We start from the raw sequence: 27115 nt of genomic DNA on the forward strand, positions 1-27115 counted from the left end.
CCTTACGTATGAAGCGAGGTTTTTTCATTGCATGACACCAAGTACTTTCAGGATTTTAAAGTAATACCGTCTAGTCATCTGCCTTAATAATTCACCTTTTAATTTTGTCATATCTTATTATAGGCGCCCACATAAGAGTCCCAAACAAATTCTGCCAACCATGAAAAGTGGGTCACTTATAAGGGAGTTATGTTGATATAAAGTGTCCACAGTAAAGCTACAATTTTAAAAGAATCCTACAATACCAGATGTATTAGCAATAACTATCACCGTCAACTTCTGTTCTTGGAGGAAATGCTTGTAACAGAAAGAAGCGAGATCCTTACAGCACCTACTCATCAAACTTGCTATGAGAAGAAACGGTGACAGTGTCTCTTTCTTAGACCTGGAAACCCTTAAAATTCACTGCCACAGCCGTGCTTGCGTCCTTACCTTTTTGTGTCGGTCTTTAAAAGGCAAAGCCGGCCATTGCATCTCCTGTAAGAAGTCCTGCCAGTGTTTCTGGTCCTGATCGGAGGAGATGAAGACGATCTCTAGTTTGTCTTTGTGCTCTGACGATTTTTTGAACTTGCTGTAAAACTCGCACAGGCTGGCGTTGAACTGTCTGCAGGGACCGTTCAAGCTGCAGCCGAAGTAGAGCCCGACCAACGACAGCTTGCCAGCCAGCGCCTGCACATCTACCTCGGCTTTCTCGCTGTTGACGAGCCGCTCCCCGAGCAGATTCACCAGAAACTCCGACATCGCAGCTGGAGACCCACAATCAAATCGTGATAATATCCGTGTGTGCTTCCTCCACAAAACAATTAAGAATAATTTAAAAATAAAAAATCAAAATTGAGATATCAGCAGGAATCCAAGACGCCCACTTCCCCTTGTTTCAGCTCCTTGGACAAAAAAGCAAAGCGTGGAGTGTGCGCGTGTGTGTGTATGGTGTGTGCGGCGAGCGCCTGCAGTCTCCTCCAGTGTGTGCTGTTAAGGAATGCGAATCACTGTAGTTTGCAGCCGGCTCGGCTCCCCCGGCTGGCCGGCGAAACGAACGGCTCTGTAGCGACACCTATGTTCCCAAGTGCGCCATTGCGCCGTTTGCGTCGTAACGCCTGAACAGGCGGAACGGCGCGCCGAAAGGCGCGCGAAACAGGGCCTGTTCTGTGTGAATGGAGGTACGGCTACACTAACGGTCTGTCCTGTTTTTGTTACGTTCTAGCTTTAATTATTATTTTAGCGAAATTGAGAAAGTATGATATACTTTATAGTTATTCCCAGATTGATTTTGCCCGTTAAAATTATGCTTATTTCGTAAGCCAACAATAGGTCCGTTTCTTTAACTTATTGTGAAACAACTGGGTAGATAATTTCTCGAATTCCGAACAGCTGTTTCTTAGTTTAATCCTAATATTTATGCAATCATAAAACCAGGGAGAAAAATCCAATTCTTCATCATGAGTCACTGAAAAGGAAAGGGTGCCATCTCCTGATCAAAATACGTAATTACAGGTTCTTTTTTTACAGTTAGGCACTGACGCAACCTTTGGTATCAAGTTTCTATACATTAAAGCTTCTGCAAGATAGATGATGACAATAGGGCAAACGACACAAAGTGTGTGCGTGCAAGGGTAATATGGACAATCCAAAAAGCAGAGAGAGAGAGTGGACGACGGAGGTTTTACCCAGAGAATTTTACCTAGAGAACACAAGCAGAACACATAATTCATTTCACACAATGCCACCATTTATTAATTTAAATGCCATCTATAGACACTTTAGTACAAGACACCTCACAGGAATGTTTAAAGCCTTGATGGTAGGATGGGAAGGTAAAGACCAAAACAGATTTTGGCAGACATATTACATTACATTATATTAAACTATTTCTATCTGAAAGTGTAAGTCAACAAAAGGACCATCTCTGACTCCAAACCATTAAAATGAAAGACACTACACAATGATGAGAAAAGTTTTTCCTGGTCAGGGGAAGGTGCAAATCACAGCAAAATCATGAAAATGGGAAGGTGTTTCTGATTAAGGCATTGGGGGGAGCAGTGTCTTGGGCTAATGCAGTGTCTTTTTTAGGGGGCTGTGTGAAGGGGGGCAGTGTGAAACTCAGCCTTCAGTCCTCAGTGAACATCATCCGCACCAGGTCCGACCTGAAGCACTCGTCCTCCACTAGTTTCTGGGGCTGAAACAGAAAGGCAGGGACACTCAGGTGTGCACATGCTAACAAGCTATTGCTAACAGCAGAAGAAGAGCCTTGTGCCTGCAAACTTCTCAAAAGACAGCAAGTACCAATGGCCCTGAAATGGTGGCAAGAGTTTCAGACTCACTGTGCCATAGCGCAGCAGGGTGGGAACAGCACTGAGCTTCAGCGTCTTCTTAAATTCATTGTAGGGATCTTTCCAGCTAGTTTGGGAAAAAGAGGAGCGTTGTGTCAAATGAAAATGCAGCCTTATCTGTACGGTCTAAAGTACAAACACTTTAATCCCTATTTCACTTTCATTACCATAAATCTGCACAGCACTGCATTTTGTATATTTTGACACAATTGGAAAGAATATAATTTAGTGGTCATGGTTGTAATGAGGGATCGGCAGGGAGGCTAACACTGTCAGTTTCAGGGCTGCAGGTTCAAATCCCCGGTCTATGTATGAGTGCAGTCGGCCTGCTCTCCCTGCATCTGACAGGTTTCCGCTGGGTACTCCCGTTTCCTCTCACACTCCAAAGACTTGCAGTTATGCTTAAGGGGGTCTCTATAATGCCGGTAGAGTGTGACTATATGTCTACGTGCTGTGATGAAATGGCATCCAGTCCTGGGTGTACATCTGCCTTGTATCCTATACTAACTTTTGCAGATTCCAGGCCCCCACAACCCTGGGTGGTTATGACCAAGAAGAAAACAGTAAAAATGTAACCAATCATCCTTATGGCTTGTATCCACAAGCTGACGCCTATGAATGTTCATAGGCATATTTGTGTTTACTTACTAAGGTCGATCTCCGACTTGGCAGTAAATGAAGACAGATCCTTCTGGAAGGTGGCGCAGCTCTCCCCGAACCACTGGCTCCGCTACGGGTAATCGACAGCAGGTAACACAAATACAACAAGCCTCGGTCTCCAGCATTACCACCTAGCAATTAAAGCAGTGACATTATACTGCCAGCTAGGTATATGAGTCTTAAGTTCGTGTTATTTATTAACTACTCGATACAAAATGGGTTGTATAATTCCACTTGTTGCGTTGAATCTTGATAGAAAATCATTTGTCATGCTTCCTTCTAATTAAACTAATACATCAGAGAGAACTTAAAAAAATCCAGAAAAGACGTTGTCATAGCACCAGCCATATAAAAAGGAGGAATAACGAGCAAACAATACCTTTCACACAATCTGGACACCAGCTTTTTCCATTCGCGTCTTTATCGCCGGAGAAATATGCGAATATGTCTTTGCCTTTCCTGTCTGATACTGCTGTGTTAAATTCATCATATCCGTGAACATTAACCTCTTCGTAATGGGTCATGCCTACGTTACTAATAGTTATTTTCTGTACGAGATCAGTAGCGGAATATAACGCCTGTGTCCAGATTCACGACTCACGAAATTATGATCTATGAACACAGCTAAGGTAATTGTCTTAAGAAGGAAAAAAATACACTTCCTGTCAATGCTGAAATATTAAAATGATAACTAGGAAATACCTATTTTTCGTCGACAGCATTTAATACTAGTGCAGTGTGCTATTCTAAATATGAAAAGTTATTAAAATCACCTTACATCTATTATATACGAAGAGATATAAATGTGTTATGTAGGTGAGGTTAACAAGCTTGACTCACACGGCTTCCGTAACTCACTGCGTCACTTCCGGTCCGTCGCTTTTGTGTTGTCATGGCGGCGTTTTAAACTGACGGAAGTATCGCTCCAAAATATAGATACGGTACTGGATGTAATTAATTCATTCGTTACAGTTATTCTTGATTAAATATGACTAATACTTACTCATCAAAGGCATGTTGGTAGATGAGACATTTTCCGGTACATTTGAGGAAATACTGCTGGTTTTCTGTGGTAATCAGTTTGTCTGCATCTCATTGTTTTGGCTTTAGATCTCCTAGGATGTCACCAGCAGCATTTTCTTAATTCGTTATTAAATAGCCCGGTTTCTTTATATTTATTTTTATAATAACATTATCAACTTAAAACACACCTACTGTACCTGTACGTAGGTGTGACAGTGACCGTTTGTTTTGACTGGTATATTAAGATATAGCGCTTCGAGTTCTCGAAGTGATATTCTCATATTTAGTATTATCTCTGCTCGTATGTTACCGGCACGAAGAAGATGATGCTGCAGGAAGGAGGGCAGACGAGCTTTCGGGAACCGGGCCGCTGGGGCACTTCGGGCTCTGTCCAGACTCGGAATGGTTTTCCCCTTCAGACGCAGGTAAGACCCAATTTTCCCATCCATCCATTATCGTAACCGCTTAGTCCCCAATGGGGTCGCGGGGGACCCGGAGCCTATCCCGGGAGCATCAGGCGCAGGCGGGAACCAACCCTGGGTGGGCGCCAACACACTGAGGGCGCCCAATTTTCCCGACATGTCGAATTTTTTCTGATTTTTTGGGATGTAATGAGAAGGAACGAAGTGTCGGTGAGAAAGTCAATCACAGCTTTAATGCTACCAAGGAATGGGTTTGCGGTCTATCAGCTAATTAAATAATCAAAAATGACTGAATATTTGTCATTTTTGATGCCTTAAATGGGGGGGGGGGGAATGCTTATTTTGAATGACAAGAAGTGTTTTTTGACGGCGTTGTGTCTGGCTTTTGTGTGCAGCTGCTCTTTAACAGATCTATCCCAGCCTGCGCCTTCAACCGTGTCACACAGGCGGGCCCTCCACCGCCCATCGTGATCGAGAAGCTGGCTCCGCCAAAGCAGAATGTGGAGGAAATCGCTGGTGGATCCCTGCGCTTCTCTGTGCTCTCTGAGGAGAGGCTGTTGGCGGCTGTCAGGCTGGCAAAGAGGGACCTGCGGCGTTTGCGTAGGGAGCCCACGAACTGCGCCTCCCTGTGGCGGCAGCCGGAGCAGCAGGCCGAGGGTTGCCAAGGCCCTAAGCACCAGCAGGTACTGCAGGCCGATTTTGCATCGTCCACCCATCCATGTCTAATCCAGGTCAGGTCATGGGGGACCTGCAGCCTCTCTCAGGTGATGCAGGACACAGACTGGGCTATGTCACCTGGCCACATACACCCACAGTCATATTCTGCGGGCACTTTAAAGACACCTGTGGAAGGCAACCAGAATGCCTGGAGGAAACTTAGTTTATTACCACTGATGCTTATTTATACATCTGGAGTGTCTAAGTGACACAGTCCTATGAATTTATGCGTGGGTGCAGTATTTCTGTGCTGCTGCGTATGTGTGTTTACAAGATAAAATGGTTTGTATCTTAATTGATGCATTTTCCTGCTTTGTGAACATTTTGTACATTTACACAGTAACTTATCTGGGAAAATAAATCCTGTTCTAGTCCTGATGCCCCTAGGTTTATATGGGTTTCAGCTGATATTCCTGCACAAATTGCCCCCTGTCCATTTCCGAAAGTGTCTGACTGAGCCTCAGTGCCACCTGCAGGATGGGGCTGCCTCTACGGGGAAGGAAAAAGCAACCATCTTGAAGGAGAAGGTGACACAGTCTGGAGCTCGGGTGCTGGTGTACACCCCCCAGAAAACCCCGCTGTCTCCTGGCCAGTCTCCACCAACGCGTGACCCCGGCCCACAGTCCAGAGAACCTCAGCTCAGCCGGGAGATCCGGAGACTGCAGAAGGAGCTGAGCACCTACATACAGAGGATCGAGCAGCTGTTTGACAGAGGTACTCTGCGAGGATGGGCGTGTTTGTGTTCTCTGTTCACCTCGGTGTAGCAGTTAATGGGAACTACTGTGACTGTGTGTCACCTGGGATAGTGCCGTCTAGCTGAGTGTGTGTGGTGTCAGTGTAGGTGGACCGGCAAAGGAGGACGTGGAGCCAGAAGATGCACGACGGGCGGAAACCCGCAGGCAGGAGCAAGCTGTGAGATCAGCTCGCATCATCTACGTGCTAAAGCAGCAGGTGTGTGTGCGCATGTCCCTTTGTGTGTGTATTTGTGTATTTGTGTTTGGGTCCACGTATGGGTGTGTGTTCACATGCGTCTGTGTGTGCATCCATGTGTGTGTTTGCCACTCTGCACCGACCTCCCAGCCTACTTCAGATGTTCATGGTATGAGCTGAATTCCCCCCCTGTCTCCCCAGGTAAAGGAGATCCAGGAAGATCTGGAAAAGCTTTGTTCACAGAAGATGAAGCATTCAAAAAAAGTGAGGGTCTCATTTGCATGCCGATTCTGCCCTGACAAATGGGGGCTGCTGTATTATACTGGGGGGCCCCAGGTGGGGCATTTGGCCCTCAGAATCATGAGGTAATCTGTGTTTGTTGGAGATACTAATGAGACAGGTGGGGGGCCTCGAGATGCCCCTAATAGGCCCCAGGGTGTAAGACAGTAAGAAAGTGCACAGCCTGCTGATCATTTTATGTGTAACTCAGCTCCTTTTTTCCCCGGTACCCTGCCCCTCCCCCACCGCCTAAAAGTCAAGAGCAATGGATCGCCTGGCAGCCGCTCACAGAGGGGCGGTACGAGCCATACAGGCCTTTGTCACTCAGCTGTCAGACCAATCGGAGAGCGGGATGCCCTCCCATTACAAGGAGCTGGGCCAGCTGATTCGCCAGCTGTCCCTGTGCTCTGCCAAGATGGAGGCAAGGCGGGGCTCAGCCGTCCCTGACACCGCCATTGACATTCTGCAGAGGCTTGAGGTCAGAAGGATGCGTGTTTAATGAGTCCTTCACATATTAATTTATAATTAGCGATAAGCATAGTGTCATGTCTGCCGATTACAAGTGGAGATGCAGCTGTGTGACAAGGCGCCATCTGTCCCATCGTGCTCCGCGCTCATGCAGGCTCTGGACTCGGCGCTCAGCAGGCAGGAGAAGCTGGTGAGAAACAGCAGCTGCCCTGGTGGACAGAAGGCACCCAACACCTCACGGCATAGCGGCTCACCTCCCCGGAGGCCCCCCCAGCCCAATGTCGCGAGGAAGGTCCGGCGAGGTGAGCGTGTGGCTCCCCCTAAGCAGGCCTGCTGTGTTTGTAGTGATTTCAATGCAGGAGGAGTTTTGCCTGTGGATATGTTATCCTGAGCACCGTACAGATTGCAGAAGTCTGCCAGGAATCTTCTGGAAGCCTGGCTTTACTGTCTATCGCTCTGGGACCCCCCCCCCCCTGCCCCTTTAGGTTCCCCCCTTTGTTAGATACCCATCTTGGTTGACGTCTGTGCCTCCTCTTATCAGACAGGAAGGCTGCTACCTCTCGACTCCAAAATTGCGAGCCCCCCAACCCAGTCCGTCAGCAGGTGCTCAGGGCAGGGCTGGAGAGGCTGATACGTGCAGGGAGGCTTGGGGAGCAGCAGGCAGGGCAGGGGGAGGAGCCTCGGGGCCCCCCCCGCCCCCAGGGGGTCCTCCTGCCCGAAAGGAGCCAGGTAAGCAGTGAGTGTCAGACTGATGGTAGCATGTCATTCACTACAGTCAGTCTGCTATCCTCGTGCAAACAGGCGATTCATTTTCCCACTGGTTAGTGTTTTGGTCTCTGTTGGGGTGAATCAGGTTGAATTTGCACGCGTGTGTTTCCCGTGTGCAGAGCGGCCCGCCCCGCACCGGCGGGTTTCAGCAACCCACCGTGTCGTCCCGCCTGAAGGCGAGCCAGCCTCCCCAGAGAGGTGGCACCATCCCCTGGGTTCCCACGTCCCCCCACGCCTCGCCCCCCCGCAGGTACGTTGAGTCCTTGTGCTTCGTAATGGTGCCGTGAGAGGCACTCTTTGTGGGGGTGTCCTTGTGGGGACTTTCTACCTGACATGCCCCTGCTCGCCCCCCCAGGACTGTGAGGAATTCCCTGGAGCCTCGCTGCCTCTTCTCTGCGTCGCCACCTGCCTCGAGCCCCGTGGGCCAGGGCGTTATCCTGGAGGAGGGGGCCACACGGCGGGAGCCCGGCCTGGGCCCCAATGAGATGCGGCAGGTCCATGCTGAAGCCCTCAGGTCGGCCCCCCCACCCCGTCCTGCCTTTCAGTATGTGTGCTACGTCCCTGGGCCCCGCCTGCCCCCCCACCCTGCCCTGCAATATGAGTGAGGTCCAGAGATGACGCTGCACTGAGTAGCTACACAGAATGTGATGTGACTGGAGGGTTATGCATGTGGTCTCTGGTCATGACCTCCACTCACGGCTGCTGTTGTGGGACAGGCAGGCCTGGCTGGACAGGGAGACGACGCGGAGACTGCGGGAGCTGCAGCGGCTGAGCGCAGAAGAGGCCGAGCTCAAGCGCAGGTACCCCCCCCCCCCCCCTCGCCCCCCATACGTTTGCGTTTTCTAGCAGCTCTGTGTCTGTGTTTCTGTCTTTCTCTGTGACTGTGTGTCTGTGTTTGTGTCTGTATTTCTCTGTCTGTCTGTCTGTGTGTATCTGTGTATGTGTCTGTCTGTCTGTGTGGTGATGTGTATATATTACATTATAGGGACCAAAATGTCCCCACAATGTGATGAAAACCTGTTATTTTGACATTGTGGGAACAAGTTTTTCAGTCCTCACAATGATAACTTTAGTTTTATAAAAATTTGAGACTGCAATCAAAAAACTAAAAATGGTGGTAGTCTTGTATATTGTTTGGTTACCTATGGTAAAGGTTAGGGCTGGGTAGGGGTTAGGGTTATGCCCATAGAAATAAATGGAGAGTCCCCACAAAGATATGAATACAAACGTGTGTGTTTGTCTGTGTGCGTGTCTGTGTCCTGCAGAGTGGAGGTGCTGTCTCCCGCTCGTCGGGCTGAGACCGCTGAGCTCAAGCCGACATGCAGACCCCAGCCACCCAGTGGAGCTACAGTGGTAAGTCTCCGCCCGCCCACTCACTGTCACTGTCATGGTGACCTCATTATCACAGTGCAGCCCAGAGGCCCTCAGCTTTCACTGGAAAAATTCCGACCAATCAGTACCCGTCACAAGCCTCCGGCTTCATTCTCACATTCCTTAAGCAAAGAGGAACACATTAAGATGGGAGATGCTGTAATGTTGGGAAACATTTGGTTGGTTGTTAGCTGTAGGTCAATTTGTCGACATCCGTGTGCCGATTGGTAGAGACAGAGATGGGAACGTTCCCACGATTGTGGTTGAGCTCGGTCTGTGTCTGTCCCACAGAAGGATGGTGGTTCAGGGGGCAGTCAGGGCGCCTCCCTACGGCAGCTGCTGTCTGAACGGGCCGCGGGCCAGGTGAGTGTCCCGGGGCCAGCTGCAGGGCCGGGGGGGTTACCGCTGGACTCTCTCTGAAGAAATGTGCCCCTGTCGCCTCCTACAGGTAGCAGGGAGTGCTGACCTGCTGAGCGACGCCATACTGGATGATCTGCTGGAGGACACGGCGCAGGCCCTGTGGGCTGTCGAGCTGGGGAGGGAAGCGGAGGACCGGCTGCAGGCCCCCACTCTGGAGAGCATGCTGATCAGGATGGAGGAGATGGAGGTTAGGGTGCCTCGGCCTGCTCTGTCCTGCCCTCCTTCTGTCCATCCATCCATCCATCCATCTATGCGTCTATCTAACCTTTTGTCTGTCTGTCCACCCATTTGTCTGATAGTTTCTCTGTCTGTCCATCTATTTCACTAGTTGTCAGTCCATCTATTAAACAGTTTATCCATCCATCTGTCCATCCTACAGTCCATCCCTCTATTGGTTTGTCTGTATATCTGATCATTCGTCCATCTGACCATCTGTCTGTCTATCCGTCCATCTATCTGTCAGTCTGTCTGTCCATCTCTCTGTCTGTCCAGCCACTCATCCAGGCCCCTGTCTATGCCCCCCACCCCCCCCCCCCCGCTCCACAGAGAGATGAGGAAGCGGTTCGCCGTCGTTTCACACACGTCTCCTACTATGACTCCCGGCTCTGGGAGATGGAGCAGGACGCAGGTGAGCAGGGTAGGTGTCTGTGAAATAAAACGTACTGGCCCAATCCCAAACCGGTCCCTACACACCCCGTCTCACCACTCTGCCTGCATTTGTGCATTCCTGAGACCTGTCCCCATATTCAAGTGTGTCTCAAAGCAATAAGGGCTAAGGGGAGTGGTCCATAATGCCCTGGTGAAGCGAGTCAGCAGCGATGACGGTTCATGCAGCTGCCCTACCACTCCAATATCCCACAATGCTTTGCACACAGGAAACGGAACAGCGCGAAAAAATATTGAGGACATTGAGGATATTAAATATCAAGTTGGTATTAAGTTAATGTGACTGAATGTTTAAACACGAATGTTACGTTTGTGAAGACCGTTCATTTTCACTGGCTGAATAGACATGACGGTAATATTCACTACACTGCTGAAAGTCTGGCCCAAGTTTGGTGGACAAATTTTGTTTAATCAGTATGATAAAACCACATCATCTTACAGCGGATAAACTTTTTTGATTCTCTTAACTCATACGACTAATATTATTAAGGAATCGACAGTACTTCCTGAGGGAGCCGTTTCGTCACGTCACAGCATAACGCATTTAGTTTCAGCGTGAGTGTAACTCATAATGAAGGTGGAGTGTTGAGGGTATAGTTTAGGGTCATTGTGTGGTGAGTTTGTTATGTAGCAGTGGCCTGTAGATGGCAGTATTGTATAATTTTAGTAGTGGCATTCTTTGGCCTCTAGATGGCAGCAGTGTTGTTTCTCTGCAGTCATCAGTTCCCTCTCTTTTGACCTCAGCACCTCCTAGGGTGGCTTCTGGCTCAAGGCTTAAGTCTCCTCAGCCCATCCGGCTCACCAAGGCAGCCCTGAAACAGCAGCCCACAGCAGACATCCTCCTGGGGAGACCTGTGGAGGCCAGGTGAGTGTGGGGTCTATCTCAGAGCTTATTTGGGCTGTTTCCATTCCCAGCTGTGTGACTGTCTGTCCGTCCTCACAGCCGGCTTTTTTATCAAAGTGACGGGGTGAGCCACCTCACGGCGGGCTCTGAACCCATGTCCTGCTGGGCGTTTCCTCCCAGCTTCATATTACCATGGTGCTGCTGTACTGTAACCCTGCAAGCCTTGCCGCTGCGTGTCAGTTATGGCTCACGCAGACGAGCGCGCACAGCCAGCGCGCTGAAACGGAAAATAGCGAGATCCCGACCTCCAGGAGGATGTGCGGAGCAGACCAGCCGCCTCTCATCACCAAACTGCTGATCGCCGACGTTTGGCTGTGCAGAGGAAGCCGCCGTGATCAGATAATGTGTTTGCTTCATTAAGCGCCGCCTGGGATGCGGCTCTGTGAAGCCCGACCACACGCGGTCGCCAAAGCAACGGCCTGTTATCCTCCAGTCGGTTCCCAGAGCAGCGACCAAAATAAACGAGGGGGCTTTCGCATGTTTTTGTTCCCTTGGCTGGTGGGCTGCCTGCCGGCTCCGCATGACGTCCGTTTGGGGCGCCGCTCCCACACCTCCGGCCCCGGTGTCCGCTTCCGCGTCCGGGCCTCTGCCCGCACAGCCTAATGAGGGAAATGAAAGCTGGAGGGGAATGAAGGGCCAGGGGGGGGTCGCGGTTATTAAGGGGGATCAGGTTAAGCAGTGGGCAGGGCTGTTAAGTGCGCTCCATGATGCTGCTCCCCCTGTACCCCCCCGTACCCGTCCCCCTCCCCCTCGCCGCCCTCCCCCCTTAACAAAACTGACTGCCTCTTCCTCCAAGTGCCGCAGTCCACGCCGGACATGTGGCGCCCCCCTCCCCTCAGTGGCATGCTGCATGCAGGGTATTAATCAAGTGGCCGGTGCGGCCCGATTCACCCACAGCCCGTCCTCATCAAAGGCATCGTGCGTCACCCCCCAGCCAATTAGCTGGACAGGAAAACACCGCGGAAATCCAGGGAATGCGAGCGCGTGATAGGCTGTGGCCTCCCAGCGATCAGCCAGTCTCCGCATGTGGAGCGAGTCGCTCAGCCAGTACCGATTCCCAGCAGCTCTGGTACGGTGCGGTCCGAAGTGCCCGGCGCCGAGGCCTCTCTGCTGGCTGAGCTGCCGTTACCGTGTTCCTCTTTGCCCACTTATCTCCTAGTCTGCTGCTGATGGACATGGTGCTTGTTAAACTGCACCACGCCGCTGTGAGCTCATACTCATGGCGGGACAATATGTGGCAATAGACGTCCACGAAGTTCCCGCTCCCTGTGAAACCCGTACCACGGTATGTGTATGTACAGGCGCCCCGTGAAGGTAAGTCTATTTTTGTGATCTGTCAGGCGAGTCTCGTTATAAACTGATGGCGGCGTGACCTGTGACCCCTACATGCCGCCAAACAGGTGCCAGGGAGCCTCTTCCCACTTCGCAGAAACATCAGTTTTGGTTAATGACCTGCAACTTCTTGTAATTAATAATTAGTTCCTTCATTGCCGTCTGTTTGCTTGTGGGTTATTGGAGTCTCGTTACACCTTCATGCCGATGGATGGTTGTGAGGATGCGGCTTCGCCGCTAAGCTTTGACCGGTAGCTGGACGGGGAATCCTGCCTGCTGTAAGCACAGCGTCGCTGCGATCAGTCCCCGGATGCAGAGGTGACGGCAGCCTGGGTGGGGGAGGGCTCTGCCGGTGACATTTCAGTGCACTGAAATAGCCTGCACCCCCCACCTTCCCGCAGCAGACTCCCTAAAATGTGCTTGGTGAGCTCGCTAGCCTGTGACGTGTCAGAATAGTTGAAATTGCAGGCTGTCCAATAGAGGGCATTCTTGCTGTAATGTGTGTATTTATTTATTTATTTTGTCATAGTCCCCCACCCCAGCCCCCCCCCCTGCTGATGGAAAACGATGATTAAGGCTGTGGATGTCGAGTATAACAGCTGATTACTGGGCTTGGTTCATTAGTGTCGTCTAGACACTGTCATTGCTGTTTGTCACCTGCTCCTCAGGCTGGGGACACCCCACAGTTTGGAGGGGGGGAGGGGGGAGTCACCATGTATCCGTGCCTCTGCACTTCTCTCACCTGCCCTTGACAGAGGCAGACCTAACAGCCAGCGTAGTGCTCTTCAGGGTCTGGAACTGCATGGTGAACTGCCAATGGTTAAGAAGGGTGGGTGGTTCCACAAGCCACTCCTCCCCCTCCACACCCCCACTGATAACAGCACTACCTGAAGCTTTACCTGATTGCTTACGGAATCAGGCAGCCTCACAGTCGACTGAAATATGGGTCTCTGCTCTTAACGTCCAGTCTTGTGATCCTGCTTTCCTACCTGCTTCTGGTTCCGTCTTCCTACCTGCCTCTGGTTCCGTCTTCCTACCTGCCTCTGGTTCCGTCTTCCTACCTGCCTCTGGTTCCGTCTTCCTACCTGCCTCTGGTTCCCCCTTCCTACCTGCCCGCCCGCTCGCAGTACTCTCTCCTTTCTTCTCTCCTTTCTGTATCAGAAGTCCTCCATCACTTGATCCTGTTTGCTCTTCGTGCACTTTAAGTTGGTTTAAATCTCTGCCTCAACCAGAAAAATGAGTTTAGCACCTCCCTGTGTGAGATTATTTGTTCATCAGTCCTGTACCCAGCAGCCTGGGAGCCCTAGCCAGCGAGGGCTGCCCTCTCCACCGCCCTGCCAGGAAATGAACACTCCAGTGGGTGTTACGGCGTGAAGTGATCAGAAAGTTATAACCCTGCACTTTCACACTCCTCTCTCTATCCATCTCTATTGTCTTTTCATCGATCTCTGCTCAGTTCTCAGAACGCTGAGCAATTTCGCCATAACCTGACCCCCTCCCCCCCACTTCCGATTGAAGCTCCCAGCTGCTGTTGATTTGCCACCTGTGGCCTTCAACACAGATTTTTCTCTTTCAGGCTGATATTTTTGTGCTCTGATTGTTTTGTTTATTTCTGCTGCCTTGTTTAGTTTCACCTGCCGGAGTTTCTCCCTTTCCTCTCGTAGAGAGCGCTTTATTTCGCCTCTCCTCTGCTGTTTTTCCTGGTTCACAACGGATCCTGAGTAACATTGGTCATCCTCTCCTCATCCCTCGTCCCTGCCCTGATAGGAGCACATCCCGTTTTCCTCTCCGCGTGACCCCGTCGCGCCTGGTTCGGGGTGGCGAGGGTTTCATTTCCGTCGCTGCTGATGTTATCGTTTAGATCAGCGGCCCGGACCAGCCTGCGTCCTCCTGTTGAGCGAGGAGCACATAACCGAGCGTGTCAGCGAGTTGGCCGGTATTCCTGAGGAATTGAGCGTGATGTCACTCCTCCTGTTGCCGGGGAGCAGGGAGCCGTGCCCTCAGGCGTAATGAAATGGCACGGCCACTGCCGACCGCGCGGACAGAGGGGGGGCAGCTCTGAGCCGCCCACACTGCCTCTGTGCTAAATTTAACCACAGAGATTGGAGGTGCTGCTGCCGGCTCTGGTGGGGGGTGTTGGGGCCATAGGTCTGTGCTACCCTAGGTAGACCCACCCTCCACCCCCCCACAGCAGTGCAAAGATGTGGCCCCACCCTCGGTCATCTTATCCATGAGTTCAGCCGCGCATGGTGAGGGAGGTGGCAAACAGGACTAAAGGCTGTCGGAGGGTTAGGGCTGACACACACATACACACACACACACACACACACACACGGGGATACAGACGCTTTCTAACCCTCTGCATGCCAAACACTCCCAGCTGTAACTGTCCCTTGTTCTGCCCCTCTCCAGCCCCCTGCCAGAGACCTCTGTCACAGATGACCCCCCAGCTGAAATGTGGCCCCCCCGCACTGGGGCCGGCACGGTGCTCTTCCTTCCGCCTGCCGCCCAGAGGAGCCTGCTCGGGTACTGGGAGCGGCACCAAGCGTACCTGCGGTTGGTGTCGCACGAGGCCGTGGGCAGCTTTGACCCCTGGGCCCTCGCTGACAGGTATGAGCTCGGCTTGGCCTGAGTGCCGGCGTCTCCGTGGCGATCGCGCGTACCGGCAAGCAGACCTCGCCTCTGACATGACAATGGGACCAGGTTAATTATATTAGTCTCCCTGCATTCTGATGTGTTTGTTTACCTGCTGTTGGCATGGAAACGCTCCACTGAGGGACCACCGACTCTTCAAACATTATTTTATGTTTATTGAATGCATTTTTACCGCTAAGGCCGGCAGTTTTAAAAGACCTTTTTGTAGTAGCTTTTTGCTGTTTGAGGTGTGAATCGGACAACTGATCAGCTTGCTGGGCGTTAAGCAGTCTGCCCCCCTTTGCCCCCCCCCCCCCCAGCCTGGCAGACGAGCTGCTGGACGAGGCCCTGGCAGAAGTGGCAGGGGAGTTCCAGGATGCCTGTGAGGAATACGCCGAGGCCGTGTTCACCTCCGAGTTCCAGCAGCATGGCTGAGCTTCAGGGCAAGCTGAGAGGGGGCGGGGCCCGTGTTGGGGGCCCGTGTTGGGGCCAGCTCCTGATCCTCGGTGCAGTGTGTCTTTCAGAACGTATGGTGTCAGTATTGGGGTATAAAGCAGCCAGCATCCAAACAATGTGTTTTTATTTGCTCTGCGTTTTTAATATGTTTATTATGCATCATATTTATTATATGCAAAAGATCGCTGCATAATTGTTGAATAAATTTAGTATCTTTCATGATTGTGAGTAATGTTAGTGTTCATCATGTTTTCTGATGGAGAGATGCCTTCATAGCATGTTAGCGTCCTGGGGGGGGGCAGGGTCTGCTGTCAGGCTGTCATGAGCTGGGATTAAATTACTGTAATGAGAGGATCTCAAAGGAGCCCATCTCCTCTTGGATCCTGCCAGTGAGCCTGTGATGATTAATCAAAGCATCTTCCCGCTGGCACTCCCAGTAGGATGCTGGGTCCCTGGGGGGTTGGGGGAACAGGGACTGGCTTTCCTGGGCAGCGCTTGTGTGGGCGGCACCTAATGAGTGAGGTTATGCTGGATGTGCAAAGGAGATGGGGCCACCAGCCAATGCGATGTCTCTGGCTGGGGTGGTAGCGGCCGCCTTAACCCTGCAGGGGGACGATTTGGCTCTGGATGGCGATCCGAGGGTACTGCAGCCACACTCAGAAGCAGGACCGTAATGCTGGTGATCTCACCAGGCCGAGTCTCACGCTAGCACGCCATTGGCGGGCACAGAGAGCCGACTGTGTGTCTGACCCATGGGACAACGCTGTGTCAGGCATCAACGTTTTCTCTCAGCCAATAAAAACCCTCCTCACACACAGTGGCCAATCAGATAATCCTGCAGCCTCACTGACAGGTTCACATGGGAATCCACATGCATGTCCTACACCAGCAGGGGGTCTCGCTTTTCCCAGCGATAACATGACCAACGAGGAGTGGCTGGATGTGGCCTGTGACTGACAGCATGCAGCAATCCTCACGTCTCATGCTGTCATCACCACCACACTGGCCCCCGGGGCGTCCCAAGCGAGCTTCTTTTATATGTTAATCGTCTCAAACAGGTGCTCATTCTAATTATGCCCAATTAAGAGCCAGATACACTCCAGAACCACAGGTGGTTTCAGGTTGATTTATGACGTGCTGGAAGGTCTCCAACCTCTCCGCAGGGTGCAGCACATGTCTACTGTGCCATCTGTGTCTACCTCTGACCCCTTGTTACATCTGAGGATGGCTGGAGTATTTCATTGTTTTTTCTTGTAAACAGTCGGATAAGCACATGGTTTCAAATGCTACAGAGTTCCCAGCCAGCCAAAGAGGCGACGTGGTTCGGGGTCGCTGGCAGGTAGGTGTACAGGCTGCTTCTGCTGCTCTTGCTCAGTCACCTCTAAGATGCAGATCCCACCTTAGCGTCTGGAGCTGGGCACCCAGAGCTTGGTCACGCTGCATGTCATGTTGGCATTTCTAACCTTTTCTGAAACTCCATCGTCAGCCAAAACACCCATCACTCGCTTCCAATGTGACTTTGAACTACGGTAATCGGCTATGGACATAAGCTGCCCAGCTGAGACACTCCATGCCGTCATCAGGCAAGTCCTCGCAAGACCTTAACAGCACCTCCTAATTGTCACTTGACATTAGTAAGTGACCTAATCTTGGGTGACAGTCACTGATTTCATCTTTCATGGAGGACCAAGGTGTCAGCAGATGTGCCTGTGGATTAAAGCTCCTGACCATTTTAAAACCTGCAGCCCTTGAGGAACACGGTGGGAAACCCCTTACCAATAGTGTTTTTTGTGCTGTGGGTACTGATTTTGGCCTGTAGGACTGTGCTTGTCCATCCAGCCCTTGGGGACCATGGGCATATTTTTTGCTTCCACCCAGCTTCCAACACTGGTGTAGGGGAATCCAACACAGCACTAGGTGTGCAGAAGTTATCCTCAAGATTTACTCCTAATCATTAATTTAGCAACCTGTGTTAGATGCTAGTCAGGTGGTGATTGTCTAAAACCTTGAAGGCTTTGGGGATCAGGGTTGGACATTTGTAATTTTTTTTCCACTGTCACTTTACGTTTATCATTCTTCTTTAGTGCACTTTTTTATTCAGAAAATTTTGTATAATTTTATGAGTCCTCTGTCGACTGAATCCATTTTGACTGAGTCTTAGCCTTCAGTAAAGGTTTCGAGGATTTTGGAAATGATAGGGAATAATAGGGAAATTATTTGAAAGCGATAAAGAGCAGTTAACGTCAGAGCACTAAGACGGTCTGAAATGAACGGCAGTCAGCCGTAGAGACCCCTTCTGTACGGAAACCGCGTCTGATGAGTCCTGCGGTTCACTAAAAATCTATCCTCTCGGACCTGTCAGTATATCCACAACTGTTCCCTTTGCAAGGCCGGTTTACAGCTTCAGTACAAAGGTATATCTCACACTGTCCTTATACACAGTGTGTGACAGCCCACAGTGTGTGTGTGTGTTATTCGTCATGACTGGGCTATATGGTAGTAGTGCACTTAGTACGCAAAAATAATTATTTCAGGAGGCACTATATGCGTCAGATCTTCCATTTATGTCGCCGAGTCAACTAGAAATCAAGTTAGAATTCCTGAATTTGTAGGTTGTGAAAAATTGTTGATTTACTATAATATAAGAGCATTTGGTTTATAATGCATAGAATACTGCAGTTCGGTGGGTCTCACGTTGAAACTCGCATTGTCTTAAAGCTATTTCGCGCAGCTGGAAAATTTAATTGTGCTTCAATTATTTATCTGCGAGTCTATGCTCAGCTCTCCGCACAGATAAATTGTTTTAACACATAATTGGGGTGCTTTCAAAATCCCGGTAATTGCCCTGCTTTTTGTGCCTTCGCAATTATAATTCACAGTTTTCGTGCGACGCACGAGCCTACAGATATACTGGAAATAACACATAATACGGATGTTGCGGGTATATTTGCGAAGACACCATCCTCATACTAAAACTAGCATAAATGACAGGTCGAAGATGCAGCCTTTTAGTAGTACCCATGTGCACCGCTTGGGGCAGTCAAACACTGCCTCAATAAAAAGTGTGTGTGTGTTTATTATTAATACAATACAGTAGAAAGGGGGCAGGTCTGAAGTCTTACGGACCGCAAAGACACAAATGCGTAAAGTGTGTTCGTAGCTCCAGGCGAGCAGTGGCTCCGCTGCCTTCGTATCCCCGACCGTTAGAGCTGCGTAGCTCCTTCAAGGGGGAGACCCTCTGCCGCGGTGCTCCTTAGCGGCTCCAGCGCTGCGGTACGGCGGGCTCTGAGGCGCGGGTCCGAGGAGGTGGAGAGGGCGCCTCCGCGGGCAGGACCGCATGCGAAACACGCAGCAGGAGACGCGTCTCCTAACCTTACTGTCGGCAAAGGGAAGAAGGGCGAGACGGCATGGCGAAAGAAACGAAAGGTAATATAGAAATATATTTGTTTTTTCATCTTTTTAGGAAAGACTTACCCTCATAGTCTTTTCATTTTGTTTTGATCCTGCATCGTGTCCCCGCAAACAGGTAGCCCAAACCGGTGTTGCCTTGGTCCCCGTAAAATATCTCAGCGCAAATCGCTTCAGCTCGGTGCAATCTGTCGGAATGCAATGAGTGTCCACCGAGCAAGACGATCACATCTCATGTGTCACCATTCACTGGAAAGTCAAGTAGTTATTTTCTAATATCCCACTCCCGTAATACGCACCTCTAATGTATCCGCTGACAAATGTCTTTGAGAAAGCAATGTCTCTGAATGCAGAACTGTAATCGGCGGTTTTTGCCGATTTACTACACCCCCGAGTGACATTTTTCTCTTAGCACAAACTTGCCTTTTCACTGGGAAGACGGCGCTTATTGAATTATTGGAGTCGCTTCCATATGAACTGCGGCGCGATCTCACACGCACATGCGGGCGCTGTCTATCCGGGGATGGTTCCTCTTTCACCAGGACCTAAATCGTTTCGCGTCCAGACAAACTGAAACGTATATCCCCACGAAGCCGGGGGTGTCAGACTAAGTGAAAAATGCCCAGCGCGATTTCATGGTTAGATGACTAAGATGAATGCGGGGGCTTTGAGGAATATCCTCTTTCTGCTTATTTTTAACGCTGGGAAAAAAAACAAAATACGGCATTTCTTAGAGATATGCCCACTTTGCGTGTTTTTCCCGTTTGCTGCGTGTGCCCTGAGCGCATGTGACCCAGGGTGCAGACGCGGACAGCCGGACCCCGACGCACGCAGGTGGCTAACAGACCTCGGACTCTTGCCAGGTCGGCCCGTCTCCGCCTCTGAAGACGGCTGTGCCCAAACCAGCCGGATATTTTTTAGGAAGTGCATTGCATAACGTAGAGTTCGTCATCAAGACATAGAATCACGTGAAACGGTGTGTGTGCCGTGCTTCTGTATTCATCCTTAATGTGTGGAGTTCGGTAGGTCTGGCAGACAGGTGTGTGTGCTGCAGCCTCCGGTCTGGTGTTTAGGGAGGGGCAGGGCCTTTGCACCCCAGGAAGTAATTCTTAAGGTTATTTCAATGATTGTTTTCTTTTAATATACATAACCTTGCCTTCTGAGAGCAGTGAGCCATATCCCATGATGAACCAGTGTCCTGGAGCCCTGCTCCTCGGGGGGTGCGTGAGGTGAAAGCTTGGCCAGTGAAGCAGAAAGATTACACTTCCTGTTTGTTTTGCTCCTCAAGGTCGGTACCCTGAGTTTCCTGACTGCATTGAGTTTGAGAATTCCCCCAGACGGGACAATGCAGCGCTGGGTGTGAGTGTGTGTGTGTGTGTGTGTGTGTGTGGGGGGGGGGTTGGGCTACCTCATGGACCTCAGTGCCATGTATCTGCTCCACCCTGCTGTGCTTGGGGCATTTTGTGATGTTGCAGTTGTCTGGGATACATGACAGCACTTCTGTATCGTCGGAAGTAGTTTTTATCTGCGAGAGTTTATCAGTCACAATAGTAAGGTCATACATCTGCACGTTTGGTCTCGGGTGATTTCGTAACAAGCTGTTTTTCGGGAAGTCAGCCACTAAGGAAAACAGGGCGTGAGGCGTGATTTCATTAGCTCGCAGGCGGCGTCGTGCTGTTTCCGCTGCTCTGCAGGTATGTGCTGTGTTTCATAATACGGGCTGCACAGTAACTTCGGATTATAACTGGAAACGTCAGCAGAATCTGCTGTGCATCGAGGCCACGGACGTGTGACCGCGGTCGACCTGGGTCGCCGCCCGGCAGCGGAAGCGTATGAAGGCGGCGCAGGGCCCCCGCTGATGTCGTCGTGTGCTCCATGCGCTCGGACACCCCCACGGTGTACGCTAGGAAGCCCCAAGAGCCAGAAGAGTTGTGGCCGTACAGCAGAGGGAAGAGCAGCCTGTAGCCGTGCCGCAGATTAGTGGAAGCAGCGCCACAGGCAGTCCCTGCATTAGCCCTCGTCGTTATTTAATTGGCTTAATTTGTGATCGATCAGTCGACTGAAAGGATGCGGAAGGGTGATGTTTCTGTGTCCCTGTAAATAATCCGTAGTGACGTTTCTCGGGGTGTGGGGGGGAGGTGAACTGTACACTGCACCGATGGTTGGGGGCCGCACTCTTCATGCGGGGGTGGGGTGCATGCGCTCAGTACTGTTCTGCGACACCTCCCTGCGGGTCTCCGTCAAATTCCGGGTCCCTCGGCGGGTCTGATCTGAACTGACACTTTCGTCACTTTGGTGACCCGTGTTCCACGGTGGCCTTGCTGGGTATTGAACGAACAACCACCAGACCCCAGGTGTTTAAATGCCCTGCTGTCTGTTTCACATTAACTCTATTTTAAAGGCTGTAGTGAATGAACAAAGCTGGAGAAAAATCACAAAGAATAGTAACAATAAAAAGTTTTACAGTGTGATTAAATATTAGGTATCAAAAGGTCACACAGTGAATACAAACCCTCTTTGTCTTGTTATAGTCATGCTACATTTTAATCTCGAGGTCTGATTAAAATGCGAAAGACTAAGGCTCATTATTTACTGGGCTTTCAGAGTGCAGGCTCAGCCCCCCCCCCTTCCCCCCTTGCGTGTTGCTGAAATCCGCCCCCCCCCCCACCAACCCTGATACAGTAGCTCCCTCATGGAGCCGCCCGGAGCCCATCAGGGACACCTCTTCTCCACCTCCTTACCCGCCCCCCCCCCCCCCCACGTGCTGCATGTCACCAGAGACCCCAGCTGGCTGCTCTGGGGGTGTCTGTTTCACAATCAACCCCCCGTGGGTCATGAGGAGAACTGAGTCACATGGCCTGTGTGTTGGAGGATTTGGCGCTTTTTCCAGCAGACGGGGCACCGCTGTGACAACCCCCGGTCATGTGGGGGGCAAGAACGCCAATCCCTGCTCGGTGGGAGCACCAATTGGCCCCTCCTCATGTTATATCTGCATCTGTATCACATGACCCGTTGTTCATCCAAATCCCCTGCTTGTACATTTAAAACGTTTCCCCTTAATGAATCCGTCCCCCTAAAGTTCCCCAAATCTCACCCCAGCTGGCCATTTACAAAATTGTCAGTCCAAATGAATCCTGATTCTGGGCGCTGCTCCGGTGCGACTCCACCTTCCCTCTGGCGAATTCCGTGCCTCCGTGCGACACTCGTGGCCTTATGTTCTGTCCCCTTCCTCTAAATCCTCTCTCTTTTATGCTTTCGAATGATAAAACTCGTTAGCTGTGCGGGTTTGTTGAAATTCCCTCACAGGCCAGTGTAAACAGCCTGGGGGGGGGGGGGGGGGTTGGCATTTCATCCAGCCCGGCTGCGGAATGTGAGCCGCGCGTGTTATGAGATTGGCTGCGTGATGAAAAGGCCGGGAGCGAGTGAGCAGAAAGAGGAACACGCAAATCAGCCTTGAGGAGAGCAGGAAAGATGTAGATTAGTGTGTCTTACTATCGGGAGACCCGCAGCCTTGTTGGAGAAGCGCACCACCTGCCACTGATCCTCAGCTACTCAGGATGCTTCCGGAAGGATGTACGACGGGAAGTTATGGTGCCGGACGGCGACACGGCCTTTTGGTCTCGGGGGGGCCTCGGTCCTCGCTTCCCCAACCTGCATGCCCCTGCAATGCCACGATACCCCCTGGGGCGGGGCCTGTTTCTCGTTTTGAGCCCCGGCAGCGCATCCGTGTCTCGCCACGGCGGCCGACGCACATGAGGGTCTCGCACGACCGGCTCGGCTCTGACGCCCGAGGAGCACCTTCAGCTCACGACGCCACGAGGCAAACGCACCGAAATAACACACGAGAGTTTTCGTCCCGCCATGCCAGAGCAGGACGGCATGGTGCCGGGCTTGTTGTGCAATTATTGGAGCGAGCGGAGCCGGCATTCAGGCACCTGGCACATTATCTGGCCGGAAGAGTCAAGGAGCGACAGTTGGGAGGGTGGGGGGGAGTTATTAGACGTTTTTCCGCCAAGAGCCCCCTGGGTAAACGTGCTTGCTGACTTCAGCCTATCTGTTCGGAGCTCAGCAGTGACCCTAAGAGATGATATAGCTGTGCAGAAAAAGCTGGAAGACGGCTGCCTCCCCTAGTAAACGAACCCTGCCCTGTGTGGATTGACAGGTGGCTCCCCCTACTGTCAATTCCCTGTACTACGTGAACTGTAATTCCACCCCTCCCTGTCACATTCCTCCTAAAGCCTGGTGACCTATCTTGTCCTTCACGGTGACCCTACCATCCTGAGGCATCCACTGCTGTTCCACCGCCTTGATATTCTGCCCAAAACTGTCAGCTCTGCGTCGGCCTGTCATCTTCTGGGATGTCTGGCCCCGTCCCTGTCCCTCGTTGTGCCTTCCCCTCGTTGGTGGCTATTGGAAAAACGCTTATAAACTTATGCTTGTGTTGTCATTGCATGTTATTTTATTGCATTTTTCCCCACATTGCTGTGGTTTAGAGAGACAAAGGCAGGCTTCCTGTTTGTTCCCTTTCCTAATAAATGATGTCCCTTAATATTTCATAATTAGTCTCTACTGTGTCAGAGATCTCAGAATCGCTGGCTGTGCTTCATTTTGAATGATCTTGATGCTTAGCGGAGGTTAATTTTTTAGTCGCCGTAAAAACGATTGTCTCCGGGCTGATTTGAATAATTCCCATGATTCATTGTAGTGCTATAAATAGTCCGGCCGTAATGGACGAAGCGCTGGCTTGTGTGCGCGCACACACACACACGCGCACACACACACGCATGCACACATACATGCGTACACACACACACATGCACACACACACACACACACACGCCAGGAAACTCCCCTCAGATCTCCCACCTGCGTCTCCGCACCGCAGTGCTGCCTCCTTCCCTCTCTCCTTCCTTCAGTTCCTATTTCTCCCCTTCTCTCCCTCTCTCTATCCTTCCCTTTCCCCATTGCTTACCCCTTCTTTCTCTCTCCCCAATCCCTCATCTTCCCTTCTCTCTCCCTCCCTCTCTCCACCTCTCCTTCCCTTTCTTCTCTCCAATACGTCGTCATTTGTGGGCCCCTCATTTCCAGTTTATATGGCCCGGATACTCTTCACCCGACTGACTTTGTAAATTTACTGCTGCAGGAACTGTAAACTACCCTAAACAGTGTCACTGTAAACTACCCTAAACAGTGTCACTGTAAACTACCCTAAACAGTGTCACTGTAAACTACCCTAAACAGTGTCACTGTAAACTACCCTAAACAGTGTCACTGTAAAAGCTTTTCTGTGCCATTTCCCAGACAGCTGCTCATGTGATGTTTCATCCAGTCTCACCAGCTAAAGCCGAGCGGCTGTGGTGTTTGTCTCCTCAGATAGTTTGCTTGTCTTACAGTGTTTAAACGACAGGCTGCTGCTGGCAGTCTTCCCAGCACCAGTGCTCCCCGAAAAACGCTGTCTTCCTGCAGTTTGCTGATGCTTACGGTTTAATCTGCGCCGCTCCCAGACGTCCACATGGGGGGTTGGCGAGCAGGCCCCACGGCGGCGGTCGCTAATGTATTCATCCCCTGACCTTTTTGGATTATTCAAGCCTCCGAATTGTTGGAAATGGAATTTGCGATGAGTTTTGGCTTATGAGGGGCTGGGGGTGGGATTCGGACCCCCTTTGCACTTAGCGATACAGTTCAGTGTCACTGGACTAGTTGGCTGACAAAAATTCATCACAAATTATCAGTGGTTATGTTAAAGCACGACTCCCTTAGACGGGAAGGACCCAAGAAATACTTCAGGAGAGAGACGCAGCCTGGGATTATTCTGAAGGACTGGGCGTGTGCATGGACGAGCGGTATTGGATCTGCTCCTGTAGCAGACAGGCAGGCCAGTCACATGGACAGCACCCCCTATCTGCTGTAATGGACAGTCATTCTTGGGCGGGGATCAGCCTCAGGGATGATGATAGCGATGATGGTGATAAGGTCACCTTCAACCGACGCTGGCCTCCCGCCGTCCCTCTGGCAGCAGTAATGGATTTTAATCACGCACCATAATGGACCTTAATGAAACCAAAGGTTATTAACAAGCTTATTGGCCCTGTGGAGTCCCCGGGGGCGTCTCAGCGCTACCACCTGTGGCTCGCAGTGGGAATGCAGCACGACGAGGACAATGGGTCTCGATGGGGGTGGTTAGTCTATCCTCAGGAACGTGGCGGGAATGCGACAGCGTCATCTGCAATCTCTGCGCCGTTCAGCGCTGGTTGCAATTTTTTTCCCCGACTTTGAGTGGATTTTCATAACCCTGTTTTGTAGTGATGTCTATTAAGTTTTTAATGACCCTTTTAAAATCCATTAATTAACTCCGGGTGAGATGTAGGTGTGCTAATTTTATTGCATTTTCCGTGTTGATCAGCAGTGTTAGTGCGCATGTGGCTGCACCCGCCGGCAGACGCACGTGCTCATTAGCGCACACTCACTGTCACACCCTCCGGAAACACAGCCCTGCTCCGCTTGTCCTGTCACCGTCACATTCCTCTGTACTGCCTCCGTCATCTGTCAGTCTTTCAGCCCAATCGATGAGGTAATTCAGCTAAGAGCCGCCATCTGGAAATATGTAAGATGTATTTTTAGGGTTTTGAATCTCCTGCTTGGTGTAAACACATGATATCATTAAAAAGCGCATCATTGCAGTGGTTTGCTGGGCAGATCTGCATGTTTAGGTTTCACTGCAGCCCATTTGCTGTTAATGTGCAGATGAGTAATTAGGACATTGGAAATGAGTGATGGCAGACTGGCCCCAGCAGTGAGACACGTAGATGCACAGTGGCACAGTCCCCCGCCTGCCCGGCCCCCCCCTTTTTGCGGTCATTGTTATATCTGTACAGCTGGCTCTCCCAATCAGTTTGTCGGCGATCCTTCATGCCGTCTCATTGGTCGCCCTGGCCCGTGAAAAGCACATCTGGCCCACCCCTCAGAGGGTGGGGACCCTCCCTGACCGGAACCCGCTGTGCGCCGCCCATCGGGAGCGTGAGTGAGCGTGCGGGATGCCTTCCCAGCGGGACGCCATCTGCTTTTCACAGAAGAGTGGATTTGCTGCAGGTTTTTAAGAGACTGGTGCTGGGGAAAATGTCAAGAGGAGGGACACCGAAACCAGCTGTGACTGGCTGCCCCTCGGCGGTGCTCACAAACACCAGCCAGAAAGGGGGTGGGCGTGGGGGGGGCTCTCACCTTCTGGATTCCGTTCCCTCGTCGAGGCTGGGATCCTGGGCAGATTAGGCTCACTGAGATTAATGGTTTCGGGTTCGGGTTCAGACTAATTAGTGAGATTAACGGCCTGATCCACTGCACATCAGGATACCCCCCCCCCCCCGTGTCATGGCCACAGCTGGACCCCCCAATGCTTTGGTCAGAGCAAAGGCAGCCGATCAGGTCAGACTCACCGCTGAGTCACGCGTCAGACTCTGTCGGGTGGAACCGGCTCGCCTGCTACCGAACAGGCCTCAGGCATGTGGGAGCCGTTCAGCAGGACCTCCTCTCGGGCGTCTGCGTCCCGCCAGAACAAACATCTGTCACCCTCACCCACCCCAAGAATAAAAGAATAAGAAAATGAAGTGTGTGCTTTTGAAATCGATTGTTATTTTTTTATGATTGAAAGCCAGAGCTGTGCTGTGCTGCTTTTTCCCCAAGTGCCGTGATTGAGGTGCTGAACGAACGCGGGCGGATTGATTCTGACGAGCTTCTGCGTGAGCGACGGCCCGCTCCTTTAAGCCAATCTCTAAATTAAGATAAACGTGCGTGTTCTTCTTCTCCAATATACATATGCTGCCACAATGTGGAAAACTTTGGAAAATGCTAAATAGAACAATCTGTCAGAGCAATTGGTCCCGGGAGATGTTAAGTATGTTCCGTAGAGTCCCTCTTTCCAAACTGAGTGACGCGATGGACTGAATCAGGCCTTGGTGTCGTCCTGACGGGTCTCCGACACTGTGGACATCCACTTTGCTCAGTGATGGGTTTTTTCCATAGCAACATGATATGATGACTGTGCCAGGTTTTTAATAAACTGGATGCAGAAACATGTGAGCCACGTTTGCCTGGTTTTAAAGCCTGATTTAACAGAAACTGACAGACAGGCTGTGATACCCTCTCCAGTTTGATTATTACAATCGGATCTTAGATGGTTTTCAGCTGGTGGATCTCTGACATCTGAGGAGGACCTGGAACCTGTTGCCGTGATACCGACAGCTGGACGGCCACTGCGCACTCCGATCACTCTTTGGTGTGCAGTGTGGTTTGTCAGATTGCAGGATGTTCGGCACCCTGTTTACTGTGCAGTG

At 51.1% G+C, this 27115-nt stretch overlaps 4 protein-coding genes and 1 long non-coding RNA gene across 16 annotated transcripts in view; 2 read left to right on the forward strand and 3 right to left on the reverse strand.

Annotated features, from left to right (window-relative positions):
* Positions 1 to 1029, reverse strand: part of nxn (nucleoredoxin) — a 41840-nt gene extending 40811 nt beyond the window's left edge. Inside the window, exon 1 of the mRNA XM_072701304.1 lies at positions 433 to 1029. Within this exon, the coding sequence (XP_072557405.1) occupies positions 433 to 741 (309 nt within the window). The 5' untranslated portion in view covers positions 742 to 1029. The remainder of the gene's footprint in view (positions 1 to 432) is intronic.
* A 678-nt stretch (positions 1030 to 1707) lies between these two features.
* On the reverse strand, positions 1708 to 3840 carry txndc17 (thioredoxin domain containing 17). The gene is made up of 4 exons (XM_023818185.2): positions 3370 to 3840; positions 2979 to 3060; positions 2322 to 2397; positions 1708 to 2176 (listed from the first exon to the last, which is right to left on the reverse strand). The coding sequence occupies exons 1-4, from the start codon at positions 3512 to 3514 to the stop codon at positions 2108 to 2110; spliced, it is 372 nt and encodes a 123-aa protein (XP_023673953.1). The 5' UTR covers positions 3515 to 3840; the 3' UTR covers positions 1708 to 2107.
* A 7-nt stretch (positions 3841 to 3847) lies between these two features.
* Positions 3848 to 15602, forward strand: kiaa0753 (KIAA0753 ortholog). 6 transcript variants are annotated; one of them, XM_023818178.2, is made up of 19 exons: positions 3848 to 3931; positions 4334 to 4438; positions 4831 to 5118; positions 5617 to 5866; positions 5994 to 6103; positions 6284 to 6346; positions 6618 to 6839; positions 6984 to 7131; positions 7371 to 7558; positions 7717 to 7847; positions 7953 to 8111; positions 8314 to 8397; positions 8863 to 8950; positions 9260 to 9331; positions 9417 to 9575; positions 9935 to 10025; positions 10799 to 10919; positions 14703 to 14900; positions 15245 to 15602. In XM_023818178.2, exons 2-19 carry the CDS (start codon positions 4337 to 4339, stop codon positions 15357 to 15359), a joined length of 2589 nt encoding a protein of 862 aa, XP_023673946.2. In that variant the 5' UTR covers positions 3848 to 3931; positions 4334 to 4336; the 3' UTR covers positions 15360 to 15602. The 6 variants fall into 6 exon arrangements, with proteins under 6 accessions (XP_023673946.2, XP_023673947.2, XP_023673950.2 ...); XM_023818179.2 differs by having other exon boundaries at positions 3850 to 3931; positions 4337 to 4438; XM_023818182.2 differs by lacking the exon at positions 3848 to 3931 and adding an exon at positions 3941 to 4062.
* A 2784-nt stretch (positions 15603 to 18386) lies between these two features.
* Positions 18387 to 19688, reverse strand: LOC111847160 (uncharacterized). Its single transcript, XR_002839036.2, has 2 exons — positions 19088 to 19688; positions 18387 to 18976 (listed from the first exon to the last, which is right to left on the reverse strand). It is a non-coding gene; the product is annotated as an uncharacterized lncRNA (long non-coding RNA).
* The window catches only part of pitpnm3 (PITPNM family member 3), a 51304-nt gene continuing 42667 nt past the window's right edge, over positions 18479 to 27115 (forward strand). For all 7 annotated transcript variants that reach the window (XM_072701103.1, XM_072701105.1, XM_023818114.2 and 4 more), the window contains exon 1: positions 18479 to 18806. In XM_072701103.1, the coding sequence (XP_072557204.1) occupies positions 18788 to 18806 (19 nt within the window). In that variant the 5' untranslated portion in view covers positions 18479 to 18787. The remainder of the gene's footprint in view (positions 18807 to 27115) is intronic.

The sequence above is a fragment of the Paramormyrops kingsleyae genome, chromosome 17, assembly GCF_048594095.1.
Source record: "Paramormyrops kingsleyae isolate MSU_618 chromosome 17, PKINGS_0.4, whole genome shotgun sequence".
In the NCBI taxonomy this organism is placed as follows: Eukaryota; Metazoa; Chordata; class Actinopteri; order Osteoglossiformes; family Mormyridae; genus Paramormyrops; species Paramormyrops kingsleyae.